The sequence below is a fragment of the Oryzias latipes genome, chromosome 4 (genome assembly GCF_002234675.1).
Source record: "Oryzias latipes chromosome 4, ASM223467v1".
NCBI classification, from domain to species: Eukaryota; Metazoa; Chordata; class Actinopteri; order Beloniformes; family Adrianichthyidae; genus Oryzias; species Oryzias latipes.
The window spans coordinates 8672269-8696260 of NC_019862.2; the positions used below are offsets into that span (position 1 = coordinate 8672269).

The 23992-nt window shown below is 41.5% G+C and overlaps 2 protein-coding genes across 2 annotated transcripts in view; one reads left to right on the forward strand and one right to left on the reverse strand.

The window, feature by feature from the left end:
* Positions 1 to 75: 75 nt before the first annotated feature.
* ccdc181 (coiled-coil domain containing 181) lies at positions 76 to 5313 on the forward strand. The gene is made up of 6 exons (XM_004067855.4): positions 76 to 754; positions 1859 to 1969; positions 2326 to 3276; positions 3359 to 3505; positions 3996 to 4153; positions 4379 to 5313. The coding sequence occupies exons 2-6, from the start codon at positions 1868 to 1870 to the stop codon at positions 4548 to 4550; spliced, it is 1530 nt and encodes a 509-aa protein (XP_004067903.1). The 5' UTR covers positions 76 to 754; positions 1859 to 1867; the 3' UTR covers positions 4551 to 5313.
* A 2894-nt stretch (positions 5314 to 8207) lies between these two features.
* Positions 8208 to 23992, reverse strand: part of p3h2 (prolyl 3-hydroxylase 2) — a 53510-nt gene continuing 37725 nt past the window's right edge. The window contains exons 2-15 of the mRNA XM_011473865.3: positions 22894 to 23046; positions 22499 to 22688; positions 17738 to 17869; positions 16493 to 16620; positions 14235 to 14324; positions 13680 to 13720; positions 13317 to 13399; positions 13072 to 13199; positions 12860 to 12955; positions 12134 to 12284; positions 10183 to 10300; positions 10012 to 10087; positions 9652 to 9792; positions 8208 to 9081 (exon numbers count right to left, since the gene is read on the reverse strand). Coding sequence (XP_011472167.2) covers positions 8989 to 9081; positions 9652 to 9792; positions 10012 to 10087; positions 10183 to 10300; positions 12134 to 12284; positions 12860 to 12955; positions 13072 to 13199; positions 13317 to 13399; positions 13680 to 13720; positions 14235 to 14324; positions 16493 to 16620; positions 17738 to 17869; positions 22499 to 22688; positions 22894 to 23046 — 1620 coding nt within the window. The 3' untranslated portion in view covers positions 8208 to 8988. The remainder of the gene's footprint in view (positions 9082 to 9651; positions 9793 to 10011; positions 10088 to 10182; positions 10301 to 12133; positions 12285 to 12859; positions 12956 to 13071; positions 13200 to 13316; positions 13400 to 13679; positions 13721 to 14234; positions 14325 to 16492; positions 16621 to 17737; positions 17870 to 22498; positions 22689 to 22893; positions 23047 to 23992) is intronic.

Here is a 23992-nt window from a genome sequence, read left to right on the forward strand (position 1 = left end):
GCCCGCAAAAAACGGCATTACCCAGAGTGCATCGCTCCCACACCACACTCCCGTGCTTTATTCACGACTTCCCATGTCTGGTTCGGCATGTTTACGTTTGTCATATTATTATTAGAATAGATTTTTTACTATAAACATTAAATATTGTGTAAAATAACAGATGGGTACCAATGATAAATCACCGATTAAAGCATAATTGCTTAATGGTTTTTAAGCATAATTCTGTAATTGCTAAAGGAAGCTTTTAGCACACTTAATTTATGGAAAAACGCACAAAAAAAAAAAAAAAAAAACACAAGATAGTGGCCAAAGTAGAGTAGACATAAAATTACCAATTTACGATTATGTCACGAGAAGCAAGAATTCGCTGAAAGTAAAACAAATGATTTAAATCCATTAAAAGTATATAATCTTACAGAAAGTTTTAATCATTGTTATTATTATCATTATTTACCTTTGCTTATGTACGATATATAATAGCATTGCCGGTGAAATTACAAGGTTTGAACTGCTTTTGAACGATTTTACGAGTTCAATCGAATTGTTTTCACATGTGCGCATGCTCAGACAGTAAAGAGTGTTGTTCGTCACTATGACAACGAGACTATTAAAAACCTTTCGGGGCCGTAGGGGGAGTGGAAGCAGATTATGTGCACAGGTGTTGCTTTGGAGACGTCCACGCGTTTGTGGACCACCTAGATGGAGAAGAAGTGTCTCTAAATAAAGGCGAAAACTGCGCAGCAAGAGGATTCTGGTGAGTTTTGCTGCCTACTACTCTGTGTTAATGCTAGTGCTGGGGGGTGGCTGGTTTATTTTAATAATATGTCCTCTGTCCTGTTCTGTTTATTTTAATTAGACCAACTATGCTGCAAAAAATAAACTGAATTTAGTGCAAGTTTCTGAAAAGCAACTTGTTCCTTGAACAAAGTGGAGAGCAACAAAAACTAAAATAAACAGACAGCTGACTAAACCACTCTAAACACATTATAGGCTAAAGGTTACAGCTAGCTAGTCTGGTTTCCTGCGAGCATATGAATTTAAGTGGTGAAATAACAATAAATTCATTATTCTATAAATGTATATGCAAAAATCCGAAAATAAATGAATAAAAACAAAGATATTCTGTTTTAATTGCTTTTACCCCCTCCTTTTTTATTGTACAAGTTATTTATACAATTATATGTATATAATGTAAATAATGACATGTTTAAAAATATATATTGATTTATGGCTTCAAAATAATTTACCATACTTTTTTTTTTTTCATTTATAAAGTTTTTAAGTCCAAAAATGTTTGACACCATTTTTATTGATGGGTCTCTTATAAACAAATGGCAGAATCATTCTGGAACACTGACTTTTTCATTCTTTAATTGATTTTTTTTGGTGATAGTTTTTTTAATTTATATTTTTATTTATGTATTTATTTTAGCAAGATGATCAGTTGAGAACAATGATGATCTGGCTTAGATATTTGTTTAATTGAAGTTTAATGGATCCCGATAGTATCCTCGTGTTTACTTTACGTTACGGCACATGTGCAGCAAATTGTCATACGTGTTACGTGATTGTAACTAATTGCTTTATCATGCATTTGTGGTCAAATAGTTAAACCTAATTGAAAATAGTTGTAATTTTCCTGTAAAAAGCTAATCTATCTCTAAAATAGAATATTTGATTTTATTCATTTCTTAAAAAAATGTTGTTAGATGTTTTACAGATTTTAAGCATAGAGCAAAAGAAAATATGTACAAGCTGTTGTTGTTGGTCAGTGTAAAGCCTTATATGTGTTTTGGTGAAGACTGCTACTAACCGCAACTAAAAGAACTTATTCTTCTTTGTGTGTCTCTTCTCTTAGTTGTTGATTATGACTGAGACTGTATACAAAAACTCTCAGGAGGAGTATGAAGATGACTTTGAGAAGGATCTAGACTGGTTAATAAGTGAGGAGAGTCGAAGTGAGGATCAGGTGAGATGCTCTGGATCACATAGTTTTTTACATTTTTTTATGTGAAGCTGTGTTTGCTCATCTTACGGCAGAGTGTGTGTTTTATAACCGCTGATGACTGAAGGCGCTCTGCAAAACAGTTGGCAGTGTTGAGTTACCTGATCAGAGACATCGCCGATCACATGTGAAACCAATGCTTCTGACTTGCAGTGGTATAATGTCACAGCTCTGCTCTAAAATGCAGTATTGATGAGCATACAAGCATATCTGTTATCACAGCAGCAGACTGTTACCCGCAGAGTGTTGATGCTGCTCTTTTATCTGCATTCAAGCCTCAGTGATGAATTCATGGCATGTTTGCCCTCTCTACCTCCCAGGGATCCAATTATGATGACATAGAGGCAGAAATAGACAAGGAACTGGAAGTGGACGAGAAACAACTGGAAGGGAAAGGAAAAAAAGCAGAAAACGCCGAAGATGAAGAAAAGTGGCCTCCTCCCATGGAGCCGCTGGAGTACGACTCAGACAGAGATAGCCCCGGTAAAGTGTTACCCACCATACCACCTCCTCCAGAGGTGGAGGGTCAGACAGATGAGGAGAAGAAGTACATATTGGAGAAGATCCAGCAGGCCAACAGGGAGCTGCAGGAACAAGAAACACCAGATATCACAAGAAAGAGGAGGCTTCATTTTAAAGAAAAGCTGGTGGATTTGGTGGTTCCTCCATCGCCATTTGAGACAGGCGGCAATGACAGGGAGGTTGAAGAGGGAAAAGGCGACAAGGACAAAACTAGAGATTCAAGGGCTGATGCTGAGGTTTTAGAGAAGATGTCTGAATTAAAACTTTCCCCACGTTTCGAAAGCATTCCTAATGAAGGATTAAAGGAAGACTTGGGGCACAGAGAGGGTAAGGTGCTTGTCGAAAAGGATGGAAAGTTTGATTTGGTTAGTATGAAGGATGTGGAGAGTCAGGGCCTTCTTCCTCCAATAACAACCTGCTTCAGCAACGACTCACCCTCCTCATCAACCTTTCAGCAGCAGAGCGGGAACCCCCGAAAGAGCCCCAGCTCCTCCTCTTCCTCTCTGCGACTTAGAGCCGGCTCCTCCTCCTTCCACCTGGGACACCTTCAGACCCCCAGGCCGCCAACCCAGTCCAGGATCAGGCCCAGTTCAGCAAGCCACAGGCAGGCAGGCAGTCAGAGGATAAACAGCAGGAGACGGGTGCAGTCTGCCACCGGGACGCCCTGTCAGGCCACGTTCACGCTCTCTCCCCAGCAGAAGGAGCTGCTGCAGAGAGTCCAGGAGAGGAAAGACAAGCTGGCCAAAGAGGTGAATACCATCAAAAATGGCGAGAAAAAATATCTTTTTACACAGGTCAGGTCATTGTCCTCCCCTATTTCCCTCCTTTCAGGCAGAGCAGAGAAAACACGAGGAAGAGGAGTTAAAGAGGCAGGAGAACGAGCAGGCTTTTAAAGCCTGGGTGTTGAGGAAGAGGGAGCAGCTTCAGGAGGAGAAACGGATCCATCGAGCCCAGGAGATAGAGAGGATCAACTGTCAAGTATGCCACAGGAAGACACAACAACCAGCTAGAACACAGGAACAACATGGACATTAGGAGTATTGATTGGCTGTTAGGAACCATATTCACTCTTGAGTGAAACGTAGGGATCAATAAAAATAAAAAAAATTTAAACAATTCTCCATAAATAGATACATTTTTACTAAACATAAACAAAGACACTTATATATAAACACTTTTGGCCAATCGGATTAGGACTGAGAGGAAAAAATACAGCCAATAAGTTGTTATTTTATAAAATCCTACTATTTTTTTAACTAAAAATGTAAAATATTTCAAGACTATTTTCAATATACAATCAAGCTTATTCGTTAAAGGTTCTGTATCAATTCAGTAAAAAAATACTTATTCCTAGGCCATAACATGTCTGTTCACATTATTTTCCTTAAAACGTCCATTTTGCCAACAAATACACATGTAAATGGATGAATAATACACATTTTAAAAGTGCTTTCTCTGGTCCTCACAGAGAGAATCCGCGGACCCAGATGAAGCCTTCAGGTCGTGGCTTCAGAGGAAATATGAGCAGCAGCAGAAAGAAAGACAGCTTGTGAAGATGAAGAGGCTGGAGGAGGACAGTGGTTACTTGTTACACAGCCGTGAGGAGTGTGAACATGCCTTTAAACTGTGAGCTTCATTCTTTCATTATTCAGTAATAACACCTCTGTTAACCATTATTTAACGGAATCCAAGTTTCCATGACTTAAGAAACAGTTTGGTTTAAAACAACCTCTCCAAAGTGAAACACGAAAACCTTTTTCCAAAAGATGCCAATGAAAGTTTTATGCAGAAAGCCTCCATGTGTACATTTTTAGCAGTCGACTGAAACTGTAGTTCTCCTCCATTCCTCAGCTGGCTGAAACGGAAGCGGGCAGAGAAGCTAGCCGAGGAGCAGGCTGCTCGAGAGCACTCCCGCAGGCTGGTGCTGGAGGAGCGGCGCCTTCGTCGTACAAGAGACATGATGTGCACCATCAATGAAACCAAGCCCTTCAGGTTCACTGAACAGCTGGCCTTTCCGTTCTAATTCTGCTCCGCTAAATTATGTTAGGACAATACAAACTCAATGACAGGAAAGAACAATAGCATGAAAAAAGGATTTTTTTTTGTATGAATGTTTTTTGTCTAATTGTATCCTTTTATTTACACTTTAAAATAGTTAACCGCAGTGACCTCATCTCAGTGTAAATATGACCAATTTCTTTATACGTATTAAGTATTTTTACCTTCAGGAGCATAAATTAATAAATTAATTTAAATAAATAAATTGATTTTAATTAATACATTATGATAAAAATAATTTGATTTAGTTAAGTAATCAAATTCTTAGTCTAAATCTGTATTTTAAATATTTTTATTGCACAAAGAGCTTTTATTTCTTTTAATTTTGATATTTAAGGCTAAGTCACACAGCCACTACATACATTTCGCGCATATTTCATGGATGAAAATTTGTCATGCCTGAATATTCGTGCAAAAAGTGAGGAAAGTTTTGGTCTGTATGGGAAATTTTCCCAGATGTCTTAGGAATGAACCACGTTAAAATTTCAAGAAATACGAATAAACCACGCAAAGAACACGTAAATCAACTTAAAAGCCAAATTTGGCCCGAAAGTCGTGCATCAATTACATAATTTTAACGTGATATGTGCGCCGTACATATCACGTACGTATCTGATATTAAAGTTGGAAATATGTGGACATACATGGAACGGTCGTAGAAAGCCACAAATTTGCATATGCATCTCGCAAAAATCACACGCAATTGCGTAAGATTTAAGGACTAATTGCATATACACTAGGTAAAATACATGTTACCTGCATAATTCTCAACCAATCAAAAATTTCGAACAGCTCAAAACAGAATTCACGTAAAGACCCATCGAGGGACATCTGCGCACGTCGATGAATGACGAACGCAAGGAACACTCATGAATTACATGTATCACGCATGTATCACCAAAGACCGAAATTTCACACGTGGAAAATGTGTAAAGTGTACGTAGTGGTTGTGTGACACGGCTGTTATACCTTACTGTCAAAAAATGGGGTCTCTAAAAATTACAATATTGTTATAAGCTTAATAATAAAGCTTTTCTGACCCTTCAAGGGTCTGGATCAGGTGGAGAAGATCCAGATTTGAGATTTCTCTAGCAGAGAAACTTGAACGCAGAAGATACAACTAAAAACAGAAGCCAAATTGGAAAGGGGGGAAAAAAAGAGAAAAGGTGCACAAGGACACGGTAACCACAGTCATAAGAAGTGGTCAGCAGAGAAATGCCACACAGATGTGTCCAGGTGGCAGGCTTCATCCAGAAACAACGTCAGAAGTGGTCCAAAGTCTTTTCAGATGAAGATCAACTTTGTGTTTCTGTAGAAAAGCCATGTTCCAGACTCTGAAGGTGGAAACAGAACCCATGCTGCTCGAGGTCTGGCGTAAAGTTTGCAGTCTGTGGTGGTTTGGGAAGCAAAAACATCTACATCTACAAGCACAGCCGTTCCCCGTAAAGATCAGAGCACTTAGCATCCCTTAGCTGACCTCATTTTCCTGGATGTCTGTTTATACTTTTAGCACATTTTTGGTGACATTCTTTTCCGAAAAAACAACTTTTGGGTCACCAAAACAAGTTTTTAAGGATATCATTTTTGAGATGCACAGCACATCTTGCACACTTAGATGTACTACAGTTTATGTAGATATTTGGGCTCTTCATTTTCATGTGTCTCTTTGAAGCGGCTGGGTAGCTCGGTTGGTAAGGTGAGAGGCTACCATGCAGGAATCCAGGGTTCAATTCCCGGAGGGGAAAGAGCAATGGTACTGGGGGCAATTACCACATCAATGGCTAGCAATTAACATCACTAGGTAAGACCCTAAACGCTTCTGCCTCCCGAGTGCGGTTCAGCTGCAGCTCATCACTCCCCCAGGGGATGGGTCAAATGTGGAGAAGAATTTTCCCATTGACTGAAGTATCAATTATTATTATTTTGTTATAACCCTTGTGCTATCCTAGGCACTTTAACGTTGGGAGTTGGGTCATCTAGACCCACTAGACAGTGCTCTGAACCTTTATCTTCAATGATTTGTGATCTTCACTGGTGTCCATGGATTACATGAAATCTTTCCACCTTTATCCACCTTTGTCATGGTAGGGAAAACACGTCAATGAAAGGGTGGGGTCATAGGATAGCACAAGGGTTTTTCCTTCTTCTTTTTCAACATTTTAGTCTCCAGCCAATTTCATAGACCACTCCCACCATTTTAAATTTTTAATACTGTTATTTGGAAACCGTTTTACACTTACAATGTTTGAACACAAACTTTGAGGAAAGACGTTACTCCACCACCCCAGAAGCCAAAGTGACTGAACTGAGCAAAACCAGCAGGTTTCCTTTGAGAAGAAACCTTCATCACTCCTACACCTGGCTGAAGATCTGGGCACAAAGCCCAATTCCTAAAGCATCCTGCTGGTAACGGGACATTTCCACCCATTCTCCACGGATTGAACACATCTCCAGACAGTTTGGTGAGGAGTGCAGCTTCACTCATTCAGTCACTGCTTGTGGTCAGAGTGAAGATGAAATTAATTTGTGCTAGTGTAACAATTGTGCCCCAATTTTAATCCCCTTTGAGGATCCATCCTCAAACTCATCCCTTAAACACATTTTCATACACACACTTAAAGTAATTCTCATTTCCGTTCTGTATATTTTGTTTTCTTTTGTCTTATTTCTAGTTTGCTAGTTGAATGCTCATGTCCGTTTTGCTAATGCTGATCGCTTTTCAATAATCTGCTCTTACATCCAGGACTTCCTGCTTGTTTAAAATCATTTTTTCTATAAATATTCACAGGACGTCGTTGAGATTTCATTATTTCTTTGTCGTGGTTAAGTCCCTCAAAGGGTATGAATGGCCTATGGTCGAGAGACTGATAAATTGATCATTACTTTATTGATTATCGGTAACAGCCGGTGTTTCTGTCAGCTCGTACCATTGAGAATTTGGGTAGCGCTACATTGATTTAAGGCGTGTTAGCTGTTAGCCAAGTCTCTGTCAGCACACTAACCAGCACTCTCAGGAGTTTCTTTGACTCCCAACCAACACGAAAGGGTCAACTGCATTATTTGGTAAGGCGCTTACACTGCCCACAATCTCAGAGGGAACTGGTGGCTTGTATCTCCTTTTTGATGAGCGTTTTAACTTTGCGCCGGCTCTGCTCCCTCTGTATCTCCTTCTCAGCTCTTTGGGAATGTCATACCTTATTCCAACCTTACTTTTCCTCAGAGCCAGGAGTTCAGTTCTCTTGTAAACAATCTTGTGGAATTTAGAGTCTCCCCATTCACACACATTCACATATGTAGGTATGAAATGTTAGAGCTGTCTGTTATCTGATTGTTTGACTTTGTGTCACACAAACTTAAGAATTCTAGATCTTTATGTTTAAATAAATAAACATTTCTCCTTAATAAATAAATAAGGATATTTTCCAATTGAAATGAGCTTTTATTCTGCAAAATTGATCAGGCTGCACACATACATTTAACGACCTGCAACATTCATCATTTTATATTAAATGCACATTAGTAGCCAACCTAAAACAAATATATATATATATATATATATATATATATATATATATATATATATATATATATATATATATATATATATATATATATATATATATTCAGTTAGCATTTCAGTTTCTTTCAGAAAAACAAAGTAACTTATCTATGCATCCATGAGATTTACAGTGCACGACTTTGCCTATCATCTGCATCCAAACAAAACAGAAGAAAGCCCGTAAAAATACATGTTCCTTGAAACAGGAACAACCGGCATCTTTTTTAGAAAGAAAAAAAAGTTAATCATACATTTGAATTCAGACAGGCACTACCTTTAAAACACATAAATAAGATCAGGTTATAAACACACATTCACAGTGGACATGAGTGAAGGAAACATTTATAATTTCGAAGAAAAAAAAAACATTTTTCCCTAAGGTATTTAAACGAGTGCTTTTTCAAATCTAAAAACCTAAAATAAAACAAACAAAACAACAACACAGTGCTCCATAGAGTTTTGACAGATATTCTTACTGCCACAGAAATGTAAAATCAGGAAAACGTTCATGTAAGTTATGGCAACATAACATTTATGAAGATGATCTTTAGGTTTCTGATCTCCAAAAGTAGGAAATTCATTGAACATGTTTCTGAATGGATGGATAGAAATGGATGGATGTAAAAAAAAAAAGTCATAAGCCAAAGTCGTAAAATGTAAACTTTCAGAATAACAGCTGTAAAAGTCAAAAACGTCAAAATATCAAATAGGCAACAGAAAGCAGAGTATCACTGATCTGCTCTTCAAACAATACAAAAATAGTAATATTCCTTTTTCCAAGCTCACTCAATAAATAGTTAAAATATTGGAGGGATTTTAGTAAAAAATGATGCTTTTTCTTCTTCTAAAGTTCATCTCTAGGGTTGATGCTGAAGCTTTGACTCAACACAGACTGTTTGTCCAAAGCCTGGATCACCTCATCAGCCTGAAGTCTCTCCTAAAGGAGAAAGAAAATGAGGGAAAAAGGACAGAATATGAGTAAAATATGGGAAATTAATGCAGCAACTGCATTGATAAACTCTGTTGCCTTGATTATTAGAAAGAATTTGTGATTGGGTATCACTGCCAAAACAATCAATTTAAATATGATTAAAATAATGCTCAACTTATTTTGAAATTTCCATTAAAATCATATTTGTTAGGATAAACAGTTTTTACATCACTCATTTTTTTTAAATGTAAGTTTTTTAATGGGTCCTTCTTATAATAAAATGAGGAAATCTTGACAATCTAACAAAAAGCAGTTCTTAATGAAAAAATAAAAGGTGATATTTTAAAATGTGTTTATTGATTTTATTTATTGATATTAGATTTTCAAAATAAAGTTTTGATAACTTAAATGTGCTTTATTAAAATTTTTGCTATAAATTTTGGAAACATCACTGGGAGAGGACTTCTGACTCAATAATTGGACAAAATTCTGATGATCGTTAATAAATCTATTCATCAACATTTAGTATTGAACTCCTAAACATGGTCAGAATTAAGGTACAGTCACATGGTTTACCAGTTCCCGGAAGAGTGGGTCCAGCGTGAACCACAGAGCCACAGCACACCTCTGTCCACTGGTGACGGCCTTCACACCGTGCGGATTCTCCCCTCCTGACGAGAAACCCACCATCCTGCCACATTTGGGCTTCACTGATGCCTAAAGAGGATGATAGAGTGTTTTATAGTTTTCTGAGGGAGAAAGTATTTTTTGAGTGTCCAAACAGTCTTTGTTAAAACCTTTTATTCTCAGAATAAGTTTCAATTACCTAATTCCTTAAGAGATATAGTTTTTTAGACATCTGTAAGATGTGCAGATAACCATAACTGCAGTCTTTTACGCTAAAATGCACACAGTTTTCTTGAGGAAACATCTCACCGTTACTGTTTTGGCATCGATTTTTGTGAATATGAACTCTCCTCCATCAAAATCTCCATTTAGGTATAACAGTGCACTAAAAGAGGAAAAATATGCATTTTACAGAGCACGGGATATGAATATTTTACTCAGACAGATGCTACATAAAAAATGTATGACACAAAGTGGTACCTGTAGTCCCTGTAGGTGTATGCTGGTGGTTCCTTCCAGCACTCGTGGGCATCGGGGTCCAGCAGACAGTTGTCTGCATGGATGGGATGGCTCAGGTCATTTCTGTGATCTTGCTGCCCTAAGAACATAAAAACGTAAAAGATAAATGAATAAAGAAATTTAAAGAAAAATTCTAAGAGACTGTTGGACAAATATTTTCTATAGTATGTGTGTGAAGCAGTTAATTTTTTTATATACAGTGATCCCTCGCTATAACACGGTTTACTTTTCACGGTTTCGCTACTTCACGGATTTGCATGATGCATTGTGTTCTGCATTCTGATTGGCTATAAAGCCACTCTGCTTCTTCTCTACCTGTGCGTCAATAACGTTGCAGTTTAATATGTACACGTACGTATAACAGCTTGTCAAATTTATATTATGTACGTGCAAATTCTCTTGATGGTGGCATGTCGGTGTATAATGATCTTTTTTCAATGAAGAAAAAAGAGCGACAACAACTGCCTATCACTATGTTCTTCTCCTGAACAAACACAGCTGCACCGCGGGCTTTAAAAGAAGAAAACACTGCAGAGCGATGCAGCGGTTCAGTCTCAAGAGCAGTAAATACACCTGAGTCACTATTTGTCCAACTGTACTTTGTATTTTTTTTAATCATCATTTAAAATTTCCTCCCGTTTAATCCAATTACTCGGGTCGCGGTGGGCGGGGCTAATCTCCGCGATTTGAAGCCTTCTGTTCACATTGATGATTAAAATTATTATTTGACAGTACAGTACAGAAGTTATTTGTTGAAAAAAAACGTTTTAAAGTACTTTGATTAGTGAAACAAATGCTTGAGCCTGTAAAATGGTTTGTTCTTTCTTTTCAATGTATAATAGAGTATTTAATTGTATAATAATTGTAAAAAAAAATAGAGGTTTCTACTTCACGGATTTTGCCTATCACGGGTTCTTTCTGGAACGTAACCCCCGCGAAAAACAAGGGTTTACTGTACACACACAAGTTTAGCACATTTTGGAAATAATCAAGTGGACGGTCTTAAGTAGGCATAATATACTTGATGCAGCTTATACAATCTGAAAAAAAGGTGTGTTTAAATAGTAAAGTATGTAAATAGATGTATAGTTAGAGCTTAAAGCTGCTATTTAACCTGTGAACATTTATAATTATGCATTTATAATTATACAGTAGTGTGACATTGGAGGTAAATAAAGACCCACGCTAATAAAAATCTTTTTTTGTTGTTGTTTTTAACATGTTTTTGTAGTTTTTTATCCGACAAGCATAAAGAAATTAAGCTTAAAATGAAATTTTTGTGTATTCCTTGATTCACATTGCTTTGATTAGGAGCGGTTAAAAAAAGGCCATTTGAAAAAAAAAGGGCGTATTTGTAGGCCATAAGCTCCCTGTTCCACTCCCTGCAACTAAGAAGGGAAGGGGGGCGGGGTTGTTCTGTTCCTTTCTGTCCTGCCCACAACTTAGAGGCCAATTTATAATTATATCATTATTGATTATAATTAATAATTCCTAATATGCTACAATAACGGTACTAAGTTTCACCCAATATTTATCCAAATTTACATACATTTAAATATTGTTAGGTTTCTATTTCAGTATTTCATATCTACATCATTTAACATGGGTAAAAAGAAATGTCTATGAGGAATTTGCGTGAGTGGATACATTTGTTAAAAGGTTTACAGTAAATGTATTCACTAATTTCCAGTAAAAAGACATTTCAACTGATGAAGACAAAAATAAGAGGCAGACAAAGTCAATTTTCAACAACAGATTTGTTATCTTCTTTTCTTTTAAAAATCAGATATATCAGGATGATTTTACATCTGTAGTTTGTGCTTAACTCCAAAAATAGATCTCAAAACGGTTCAGACTTTGGGTGAAGGATCACTGGGAATATCATAAGGGCTCGTGTCCATGCAGCAGTTACCTGTGATGGCTGTCCGACACACTAGGTGTGTGTAGGAGAAGTGCAGGGTGGAGTTCAGCATGAAGTAGGACTCTATAATTCGTCGGGCTCGTTCGCTGACGTTGTAAAAGAGGCGAGCGCTCTTCATAGGCACCCTGCCTTCGTAACCATACTGAGAAAAGAAGAAAAGCACACTCCTTAGCGCACAAGAAATGATTTTAGGTCTGAGTATTATGTCCCCATTAAAGACCCATTCCAACGAAAATTGTGCTTTGAACGTTTTCTTGAAGTATGTCTCTGATAATGGAGGTCATATGTAAAGAAAATTTGGTAAAAATTACATTTTCTGAGTATTTCTTTATTCAAAATGTTGTGAGGAGCAGACAAAAATCCAGCTGGGAAAAAAACTATTTGTGACATACAAAATATGCTGTGCGAACCACAAGTTCCCTGCTATAAGCTCTTAGTTTGGGGTGATGGGAAGGGGGGTGGGATTACTCTGCGCCCACTCTCCCACACACACAACTAAGAGGCAAATTTCTAATGAACTACTGCTACTTTGCACAAAATGTCCTAGAAAACAAAATAGTTTTTTGAATTTTGGCTAAAAACGGCATAATGATCACCCAAAAAAACACTAGGAACACTTTTAAAACAGGTCAAAAGATGAGCGGAGTGGGTCTTTAAAAGGGTGAGTGCATCTCCTGTAACAAGGAGAGCTCCTCCTCTGGAGAAAAGTTGGTGCACCTGTAAAGTCTTGAGCACAGTTGCTCCCTCAAACTTCTCATTGGGCGTGTGTGGGGATGTCCTTCCTTTGTAACCATCTCCTGCCATGGTAACCGCCTGAAGGTAAAACCCACAAATATGTTTTTTGACAGATATTCCTAAACAGCAAAAGCCCAAAATCTGTTTTTTTCCCCTCAGCTTAGCTCCTCATCCCAGGTGTAGAATGCCCTTACCTGAGCCAGGCTTCTGAGCTCTGCACAGTCCTGCTCAGATATAATGTGATCAAGCAGAACCCGCTGAGTCCCGTTCAAGTCCCCTGAGTTCTGCACAAGCTGCACACCCTCAAAAACCAAAGGGCCACCTACAAGGATCATACCAAAGCATTTACAGTCGGCGCAGCACAAGCTGGAAGTCCTTGCCACCTCTTTGTGTATAATTCTCGTTTATCTCTGGAAGCAGCATCATGGCCCACGGTTACCTTCTTTGAGCTGCTGTGGAGCAGCGATTTTCTTCCCTGAGATGGGAACGTACTCCATCCAGCCGTCAGTGCTCGAGGGAATCCTGAGACAGAGCAGATAGTGCGTTTGTCCTAAGGTGTGATAACCACGATAGGATGGAACAGTTGAGCAACATTGTTGGTCTTTGTGTGACGGGAAAACAACAACATAACGGTAAAAGTACCAAAGTTTGTCCTGTCATTTTCTCCATTTCTTCTATTGCTTAAAATTACTGTTTGTGCATATTTGCATGGACATCTTTTGCTATATCAAGACTGCTTATAAACATTTAAATGTATATAAATTTAACAAATAATGCATGCATTATTATTCATTTTACACACCTGTTAAGGTCATTTCTTCCACCTGTGCTACTCCAGTAATTCTGCATGAAAAGCAAAAGGAAACATTTTTGGTTTTCAGGACAAAAAGCAATAACAGCAGTCATGGACATAGCAATATGATATTTAGAGACATCAGCAGCAGGTTTTATTTCTTGCTTGATTGATTTCAATCTATTTTAGCAACAAAAAAGGGGCAAAAAAGTACCATAAAGTTGTTGGAAAAAATGTATTTAGAAATGTGACGTTTCAAGGTGTGACCAGCAGGTGGCAGTGTTGTTCAGGCAGACAGTAGGGCCCTTTCTGCAGGGCCACGCACCTGTCCCCCCTATGCTGTGGGCTCAGCCAGCTGCAGGTTTTGGATGCTACACTCCCCGCTGGAGATCCGCTCCACATCAGTGACACGGTTTACCGCTAACCACCAGTTAAACAGCAAACCCGACCATTTTTAGCTAACTGAGAATTAAAGGGTCACCGTTTTTAAAATGACATGTGAGGTTTATGGTATTTTTTTTTCAATAGAACAGTAAAACAGGCTGTTTAAGTCCATGAACTTACTGCTTCAGTGAAATCTGCACCCATTATCTGGCTGCCAATCAGAAGCAGCTCCAGCTCCTGTTTGTGCCTCCTCAGGTATCGTGCCGCGTCCTGCGGAGAAACACACATGCACACACGTGCACACACACACATCCATACAAACGAGGAACTGTGGTAAATAACATGTTATTAACAAAAAAACAGCATAGCTTGGTTTTACTTTTAAAAGACACACAAATAATATATTTATGAGAAGTTCATACATTTGAACAACTGTTTTCATTAAATGATCAACGAAAAACATTTATGTGTCATATTTTCATTTGTTTTACCCAACAGGACAGTTCTTCAGACTATGTTAGCTTCTCTCTAGACTTAACCTCTTAATCTTTTTTTGGTTGAAATTAAAGGGAGTAATTAGACTGGAAAAGTCCGTAGGTCCGCACCGCGCCCTGAACCTCGCGTTTGGTGTGTGTTCAGACTGCCTCTAAGAGGACTAAGCAAAGCAACAAAAGAACGACTCGTGGCACTCTGGTTCACTTTAAGGGAACCAAATGTGTCCAGTCTGAATGCACCCTTAGACTTTGGTAAAGGTAGGTCTGAAGAAAGTGGTTTTAAACTGGGCAGGTTTTTTGTCGATTAATCGCTGCTCCAACAACTTTCAGCATGTAGCTTTAGCACAACCTCGCTAACAAACGTATAGAGATATAAAATACTGTAAAGAATCAAAGGCTGCTGGGCTGAGCATATATCTGGATGCAGAAAACTTTCAAGGCGTTTCGCATGCTTTCAGGAATACATCACTGTGGATATTGAAAATGATGTCTAGACACCAGACAGTTTTAAATATTTATCCAAAATATATTTACTGAAAAATGCAATAATGACAGGCAGTGAAAACCAGCTGACTGTTTAGTTATTAAGTTCCTGAGGAAAGTGAAGCGGCAATGGCTCCACTCTGCTTGGAAACCCGAGCAGGCCGCAGCATTTTTATTTTCCATCATCCTTCAAATTACTAGAAGCGCAGTTGTTAAAGAGGTTTCCACAGAACCTCTGACCCCACTTTTCCTGCTCCTTCCGAGTTCCTGAAAGGCTATTTGGCAGCAGGGACAGGTTGGGTTAGGCCCTGGTGAGGAGGAGGAGGAGGAGGAAGAGGAGGAGGAGGAGGAGGAGGAGGAGGAGGAGGAGGAGGAGGAGGAGGAGGAGGAGGAGGAGGAGGAGAAGCGTTCCAGAGCAGACAGGAGGTGGCCTGGAGGCCAGTTATGGCTGTAAGCTCAGAGCTGGACACACCAAACAGCTCCAGGAATGTAAGCATTTACCGGAAAGATGTAAACATGTTGCCTTTCAGGCTCTTTATCTCACATTCATACACGGGGGAATGGAAACTGTTCTAATGAATAACAGACTTTCCAAGAGACAGCCTGTTTGGGAATTCAGTTTCAAAACAACTGACCAGAGCAGAGGAGGATTATGACCAGCTTGAGAGGATTCACTAATTTTTTTTTTTTAGCTCAAATTGTGGTCGCTCATAAAAATAAGGGGCTTATCTGAACAGATAATGGGCTTACGAAATGTGCCAAACAGTTGGAACTGGATTGAGAACATGTCCAAATGAAAAGAACATATTCTGAGGAAACTTCTGCGGCAGGCTCCACGCGCGTCCAAGAAAAACATCAACACGGCTTCTTGTTTCCAGTCCAACAGTTTCTCTCCCCAACCTTTCTGTGCTCCCTTTTTCTATGAAATCATAATCTTTTATCCGTCTTCCGTTTAGATGTGCATGAAAGACAGTTTCCAGTGAATCAAAGGGGAAAAGCAGCTTTAATTCAGTGTTTGTGGATGCAGGAGCAAATAAAGTTCCAGAAATTCTGCATCTCATCTGAACGACAAACCAGTTTTATTTAACAAGATATTGTTTTTTTTTAATTATTTTTTTGCTCCTAATTTTTATTTAACAAACACTCTTGCTGTAGAAACCATTAAAGCCCCACTCCAACTATCTTTTCATCTATTGTAAAATCATTTTTTAATTATGATTATGCAGTTTTTAGCCAAAAGCAAGTCATCACAATTTGAGTAAAGAAATACTCAAAACGCAGTTTCAATCTCTAAATCCTTTTATACATGTCCTTCATTATGAGAAGAATGCTACAAGAACATGTTAAAAACACCATTTTCAATGGAGTGAGTCTTTAAATATTAGAAAATTGTTAATGTAACTAGCAGCGACTAATGCACCAAACCAAACTCTGCACAGTTAAGGTAGAGTACGGACTGACCTCTCGTGGCTCCCCATCCTGTCCAAGCACCTCCCTGTAGAAAACTACGTTTTCAGTCATGAACTCCTCGCCGTCATGGAACAAAAGGTAGGTCAAAGCGCTCTGCAGCGCGTCCTCCAGCCTGTCAACTGCACAAAGAAGGAAAGACGCCGCACTTCAGAGACTTTTCTTCCTAATGCTATACATATGTTTAGTACTGCAGTACTCTGAAGCCTGACAAAAATGCACAGCCAGCTTAAGACACAAACACCACAGCTGCTGCAAAATTGAAACAGCAGGATATTTGACTTGGAAACATTTCGATTTGAAACATTCAAACCACAACCCTAACAAACTGTCCATCTTCACAAAGTTGAAAGAAAGGATTTTTTTTCAATAATAACAAATGAGAACACACACAAACATACAAATTGTAATTAAAACAGGATAATTTTCGACAGAGTGAAACACAAGTATTGCTGGGATTTACCTGGGATTTGAACAGATCTACCAATGCGGTTTATTTATGAAACACAAACATACTTTTCCCTTCAGCTACATTTGAACTGAACATATGAGAATGCTGTTGCATGTTAGCAGATTCATCTAAAAATAAGAGAAAGCAAAAAAAAAGAAAAATAAGCACGCAGAGCAACAAAAAGAAGACCACAATTAGCAGCACTGCTGATGCTCCAGATGTTTTGCTCTTACAATATGATTATTTGCAAAATATACAGAACTGTGAAGCAATGATACCTTAAAAAGAAATCCTGAAAAACCATTTTTAAGGAACGGATTTGCTTCAGTTACATTAGCATAAAAAACAGTCCCTGATGGACTTCATTGTTGCGCAAAGGTGACAGCTGGAGCACCGCAGGCCATGAAACATCATCCTTGTGCAGCACGGAAGTCATGGGTGGAGCTCCACCAGTTACTATTTCAGCCCTTGACTGATGTAGAAGTTTTGAAGTCATGGTGACCTTTAATGAAAGACGTATGCAGTAACCCGCAGAACACCAGGTAATGCCCAAACTCTGGCTGGGTGGGGTCTGCCTCAGACTCAGCCTGCATGCCAGCAGCTCTTTGTGGTCACCACGGCAGCTTGCGTGAGCATGCATGTCAATAGGTGAGTAATCTATCTACACATGAGTTCGTCTTTGTATTTACTCTAAAGCCGTCATGCTCGACAAAAAACCTAACTGTCAAGATGAGGCAGGCTGGTTCTGACTCTAGAAATATGAAAAACATGAAGACGGAATAACAAACCCTTGAAATAGGCAAACTGGAGGTAGTCGTAGTGCAGTGGCAGGTAGTTCTCCATGGGGGAGAGACGGCCAGGTCGGGTGGCGAGGTCTCGAACGCATTCATGTTCACAGTGGAGCACCTGAGTGAAGTGATCTGTCATAAAATGGCTTCATGTTAGTTTGGACACATGTAAAAAGTAGACGGTAACGAACACAAAGGTTAGTGTTTGACAAATTCCCTAAATTTTTAGCTTTACTGGCAAATGCTTTCATGTGGAAACGGCCAAAACTATGACAACTGAGTTTTATACAAGAATTGGTAAAAGATTCTATACTGTTCAGTCAATATTTGGGCAAAAACTGTCACTAATTCTGCAAAGTGTGGCAAAATGAGAGATTTGTAATGTTCATCAGAGATACACTTCAAGTGAGAAAGAATTAAAAATGAATCCAAGAAAACATGTCGATATTTAAATCATTTATTTGTTTTATGGTGCAGAAAAGAAGGATTTGGTCAATAATAAAGTTCACCTCAATATTTTATATTTTACTCCTGGTTAAGAATGACATAAGTCAAATGTTTCCTAAGGGAATTCACCAGGTTTTAATACACTGTAGCTGCTATTTCGGTCCATTGTTCCATGCAGATCTTCTCAAGAGCTGTGATGTTTTGGGACTGTTACCGAGCAACATGGACTTTTAAATCCATTCACAGATTGAGACCTGGAGAACCCAGGGGGTCAAATTTAGTCCTCTATTTTTATGTTTTTATTTATTTTGGCTGCTGGTTCCCAAAAAGAACAAACAATACCCACATTTAACTACAAAAGCCCCAAGAAAATTGTTGTTGCGTTCTTCAGGGTTAAAGTGTCAGGTGAACAAAAATTACAGTCTGAAGCAATGACAGAGAAAGTGAGTTTGAAGGCTATTATTTAAAAAAAACAAAAAACATCTCAATCTTTTGCTATTTCTTTGAAGATCGGTGGAAAATAACTCCTAGTTGGCAAATGAAATACCATCATGTTTCTTTATAAATAAGTCCACAGAACTGTACCTGGGTTTAAATGAGAAATAAAGTTGTTTTGGCTGAAAATGTTACAGATTAGTGCAGCTGTAAACGGACTGCAGTCCGGCTTTACTTCTGGTTTGGTTTGAGCTCCTGGACCCTTGTAGAAGGTATGAGAACAATGAAGCAAACCTAAGAGACAACGGGGCTACACATGTGAGCCATCCTAAGTTTTAAGTTTTAGTTGTTTTTCAACTAAATCAATATTGTAATTCAGGTCATGCTCACAGTATAGAACAGTGCGGGTAACACAAAAAAGGAAAATTGACAAATAAATCATTGTATTTCTGTCCAGAACTTTTTTTTTTTTTTTTTTTTAACTTGTCCTGTCCAACAGCTAGGCAAACAGATGAAAGCTGAGGGCCTCTTGTGTTGGACATATTTTATTCTAACAAGAGGGGTTATTCATCTTCAGACAAACCAAAGGTATGTCTGAATAAACCCCTTTTGTAATTGAGGCCAAACTTTATTAATTTCAATCATGTTTGAAAATCTTTGGTGTTGGACCGGACGGAAAAGGAAAGAGGGGAACAAGAGAGAGGGACGTTAGAGAGAGGGGGGGGTAGGAGGGTGATAATAGGAGGGGAAGGGGGGTAAGACCATGAAGCAGCATAGAGCAGGCAGGTTTACTGGTTGTTTATCGTTACGGTACGGTTCAAATGTAGTACAAAAAGGGCGGGGCCTGTTCACACACACTCAAATATTATCAACACACCTGCTAGCCGCAGAAATGTCCACATGTCAACATGCACACAAAACAGATAGTGTTCACGAACGCATACTTATGCCTTTAAACCAACTAGTGTGAAATCTTTCATTCATTCAATCATGCAAACTATTAGTGCAAAGGTGAGCTAACACCTGTGCTCAGGTGAGTGTTTATGTTCTTCTAAAATGGATGGTGGAATGTGAAAAGAAGGAGGAGGAGCGCCCAGCCACCCCCACACCCATACCCCCGCCGCAGCAGCAGCGGCAGCCGGAATTCCCCCAGCGCCACACGGGAACAGGCAGGGAACAACCGCCCCCCGGGCGACCAAGACCGCCACCCAGGCCAGGGCCAGCAGGACCGCCGCGAGGCCCCCAGAGCCAGAGAGCAGGGAGGCGCAGAGGGAAAGAGAGCGCCGCCCCAGCCCAGCCAGGAAAGCAGCCCCCCGCCGCGCCGGAAGAGCCCAACGCAGGGCCCCACCGGAGAGGGACGCCCACAGCCCCAGACGAGCACCCCACCACCACCCAGGAGTTCCGGGCATCCCCCCGCCCCGACCCCAGGTACGAGCCAGGACCCCCCAAGGGAGACCCGCTCCGCACTCCAGGCAGCCACCCACCCGGCCCACGGTTGGTCCAGGTAGGAGCAAGGCAGGGGCCCGCCGCCCCCGCCCAGGAGGGGGGAACCCCGGGGAAAAAAGGGCGGCCCATAAGGGATGTTATAAATATGGCCCGACCAGGCTCGGCCATGTTGGAAGTTTGGCGGGGCCCAGCGCCCAGGGGCAAGGACCAGGACCCACCCCCCAGGGACACGAACACCCCCGGCTCAGGTGTAATATGAACCCCCCCACCGTGCGGAGAGAGCACCGCCGGGCCCAGGGAGCCGGCACCCAAGGGACACGGCCGCCATCGCCAAGGGGCCCACACCCCCCACCAGGGACGGGGTAGGGGACAGATGGACCCAGGTCCCACCTTCCTTGTAAAATGTGTGTGCGTGTATGGGTGTTTGAGAGGGTGTTTGTGTGCATGTGTGTGTGTTTATGTTTGAATGTATATATTGAAGGGGGAGGGGTGTGTGTACTAAGGGGGGTGCAGTTAAAATTGGCGAGTAGGGCACTAAGGGGACATCTCCTGATTACTCACAGTGATGTCCCCTCACCCTCCACACCAAGGGGCCCTAAATGTCTAAGGTGCGGTTAAAATTGGCGGGTAGGGTGCCAGGAGGACATCTGCTGCTTGCTGGCAGTGATGTCCAAGCACCCCCCCTACCAAGGACCCTACGTGTCTAAGGTGCAAATAAAACCGAAAGAGGGGGGGCCCACTCCATAAGGCAACCATAGGAGGGGGGCCACTCCCAAGTAGCCCCCCCCCAAGGCGCATCGCAGGCTAAACCCCCCACCCCCTCACCCTAATATGAGGTTATATAAGGAAGGGGGTAAGTTGGGGACAGCTGGTAGACTGTCCCCCGGTTGGAATTCCCCCAGCGCCACACGGGAACAGGCAGGGAACAACCGCCCCCCGGGCGACCAAGACCGCCACCCAGGCCAGGGCCAGCAGGACCGCCGCGAGGCCCCCAGAGCCAGAGAGCAGGGAGGCGCAGAGGGAAAGAGAGCGCCGCCCCAGCCCAGCCAGGAAAGCAGCCCCCCGCCGCGCCGGAAGAGCCCAACGCAGGGCCCCACCGGAGAGGGACGCCCACAGCCCCAGACGAGCACCCCACCACCACCCAGGAGTTCCGGGCATCCCCCCGCCCCGACCCCAGGTACGAGCCAGGACCCCCCAAGGGAGACCCGCTCCGCACTCCAGGCAGCCACCCACCCGGCCCACGGTTGGTCCAGGTAGGAGCAAGGCAGGGGCCCGCCGCCCCCGCCCAGGAGGGGGGAACCCCGGGGAAAAAAGGGCGGCCCATAAGGGATGTTATAAATATGGCCCGACCAGGCTCGGCCATGTTGGAAGTTTGGCGGGGCCCAGCGCCCAGGGGCAAGGACCAGGACCCACCCCCCAGGGACACGAACACCCCCGGCTCAGGTGTAATATGAACCCCCCCACCGTGCGGAGAGAGCACCGCCGGGCCCAGGGAGCCGGCACCCAAGGGACACGGCCGCCATCGCCAAGGGGCCCACACCCCCCACCAGGGACGGGGTAGGGGACAGATGGACCCAGGTCCCACCTTCCTTGTAAAATGTGTGTGCGTGTATGGGTGTTTGAGAGGGTGTTTGTGTGCATGTGTGTGTGTTTATGTTTGAATGTATATATTGAAGGGGGAGGGGTGTGTGTACTAAGGGGGGTGCAGTTAAAATTGGCGAGTAGGGCACTAAGGGGACATCTCCTGATTACTCACAGTGATGTCCCCTCACCCTCCACACCAAGGGGCCCTAAATGTCTAAGGTGCGGTTAAAATTGGCGGGTCCAGAACTTTCTTTATGATGTAGAAGTGGAATAACTCTGCTGCTGTGGTGGCAAACCACATGGAAATTAAAACCTTGTGGGTGTCTTTCCTGCTCGTTTGTGGTTTTCTTGTGACCAAAGATTACAGCAGAAATGTTCTGCTCGCATCTGTATCCGTAAAAGTGCAACAAAACATTTTACCACCACGTAAACTTGAGCCGGGATAAAAAATGATTTCAGGAAATGAAGTGTAATCAGTTTCAAAGAATGGACAGAGGTGATCCAGAGTTTGAGCTGGTGGAACCATCCCACAGCTCAAATGACTCTGTGTGGTGTCAATAGAATGTCCTATGGAGGTCATGAGACCCTCTGCAAACCAACTAAACAAAAATGTTTTTTTTTGCTATAATTGACTTCACTGGATAATTATTTCTATCCCAATAAAATTGCAGGAAACTGTTTTACAAATTGCTAAGAACGAAAATATCCTTTAGGATTTTTGCATGAAGCAGCACAGGAAAACCTACAAGCCTGTTTATAAAAGCAATGAACTGTTAATTACAGAGGATATTGGTTTATTGTGAAAGTACATTTATAGATTCCATTTCCTTTCTACTTTTTTTCTCCTACCTGAAACAACTTCAAGCAGGCTGTAACGATAACTGAGGTGATCGTGGTCCTCAAACTTCTGTGGACCTTGGCACAAAGCCCGACAAGCCACATCTGCTTTGAAGTATTCCACCAACGCTTCCTCGAACAGGGAAATGGCTCCTTCGTAATCATCTTTGTCGTATAACCTCACCGCATCCATGAAGGAGCGCTGGCATGGAAAAGAGAGGGACAATGAGAAAGATGGAGAGTCTAACATTCTTCTATAACACAAATGCAAACAAACAAAAGTTTTCTAATCAAGAAGCTTGGCCAGACCTCCACACAGAACAGACTTTTGTCAGAGCTCAGCTACAACAGGACTGACGGGTTAAAGTTCACGCAGAACTTTTACTGACTAAGGTTTTCCCTCCTACCTGATGAGGCCGCACTTCTCGGTCCACAAAGTGTTGTTCCCTGACCCCCTCCAGGTCTTTGTACTGCTCCAGGTTCTGACCCATCTCCACATGTTCCGGATTGGCTTGGAAATAGGTGTGAGCTGCTGCTGCTGCTTTTTCTGGCTGCTTCAGCTAAAAGAGAAATACAAGAAAAGAAAAATCGATATGAATAAAATTGTTTTTATTCATCTTCATCTTATTTAAAGACCCAATCTGATGAAAGTGGTGTTTTTATCATGTTCTTGTGGTATTTTCTCATGATGGAGTAAATTTATAAAGAAAGTTAAGCTTAAAATTGCATTTCCGAGTAGTGCTGTTTAAAAACTTATAGCTGTGACGTAGGTGCTATGTCTCTGTACTCGATTCCACTGCATCCGCTTGCATGCAAATATCCGTTAATGTCTTAGGTTTTCATCGTCTGAGCTGCAATCTGGCTCAAAAATGTACAGCTGGATGGCTCCAATATTGCTCACCATTTTTGTTGCACCAGTAAATGTTTAGGAGTGTGAGGGGCTGTAAGCTAGCAGGGGAATGTGTAAAGAATGATGGAATGATGGGGGAGTAAAGGCAGGCTTACTAAGTACCAACAGTCCCACCCACAACTCAGAGGTACATTTCTAACCACTGCTGCTCTGCAAAAACTTTATCCTAGAAAACAATACACGTTTTTTTGATTTTGGCTAAAACTGGCATAATCATAATTAAAAACCACTGGGATTGCTGGGGGGAAAAGCTCATCTTGTTGGGCATCTTTAAGCCTCTTCAAGATGGAGCAGAAGTCTGGAAAAGGTTGACTGAAGCATAGTCACTGCAGGAGCAGAGGTCATTTAGAAATACAATGGGTGAGCCTGGTCGTGCCATGTATACAAAACTTCTTGTTGACCCCCTCTTCCCCTGGGGGTCCTCCTCCTGAGTGGGGACGGCTGGCCCCTGCCTTGCTCTCTCCTGGACCAACAGTGGGCCGGGTGGGTGGTTGCCTGGAGCGTGGGGCGGGTCTCCCTTGGGGGGTCCTGGCTTGTATCAGGGGTTGGTGTGGGGTGATGCCCAGAACTCCTGGGTGGTTGTGAGGTGCTCGTCC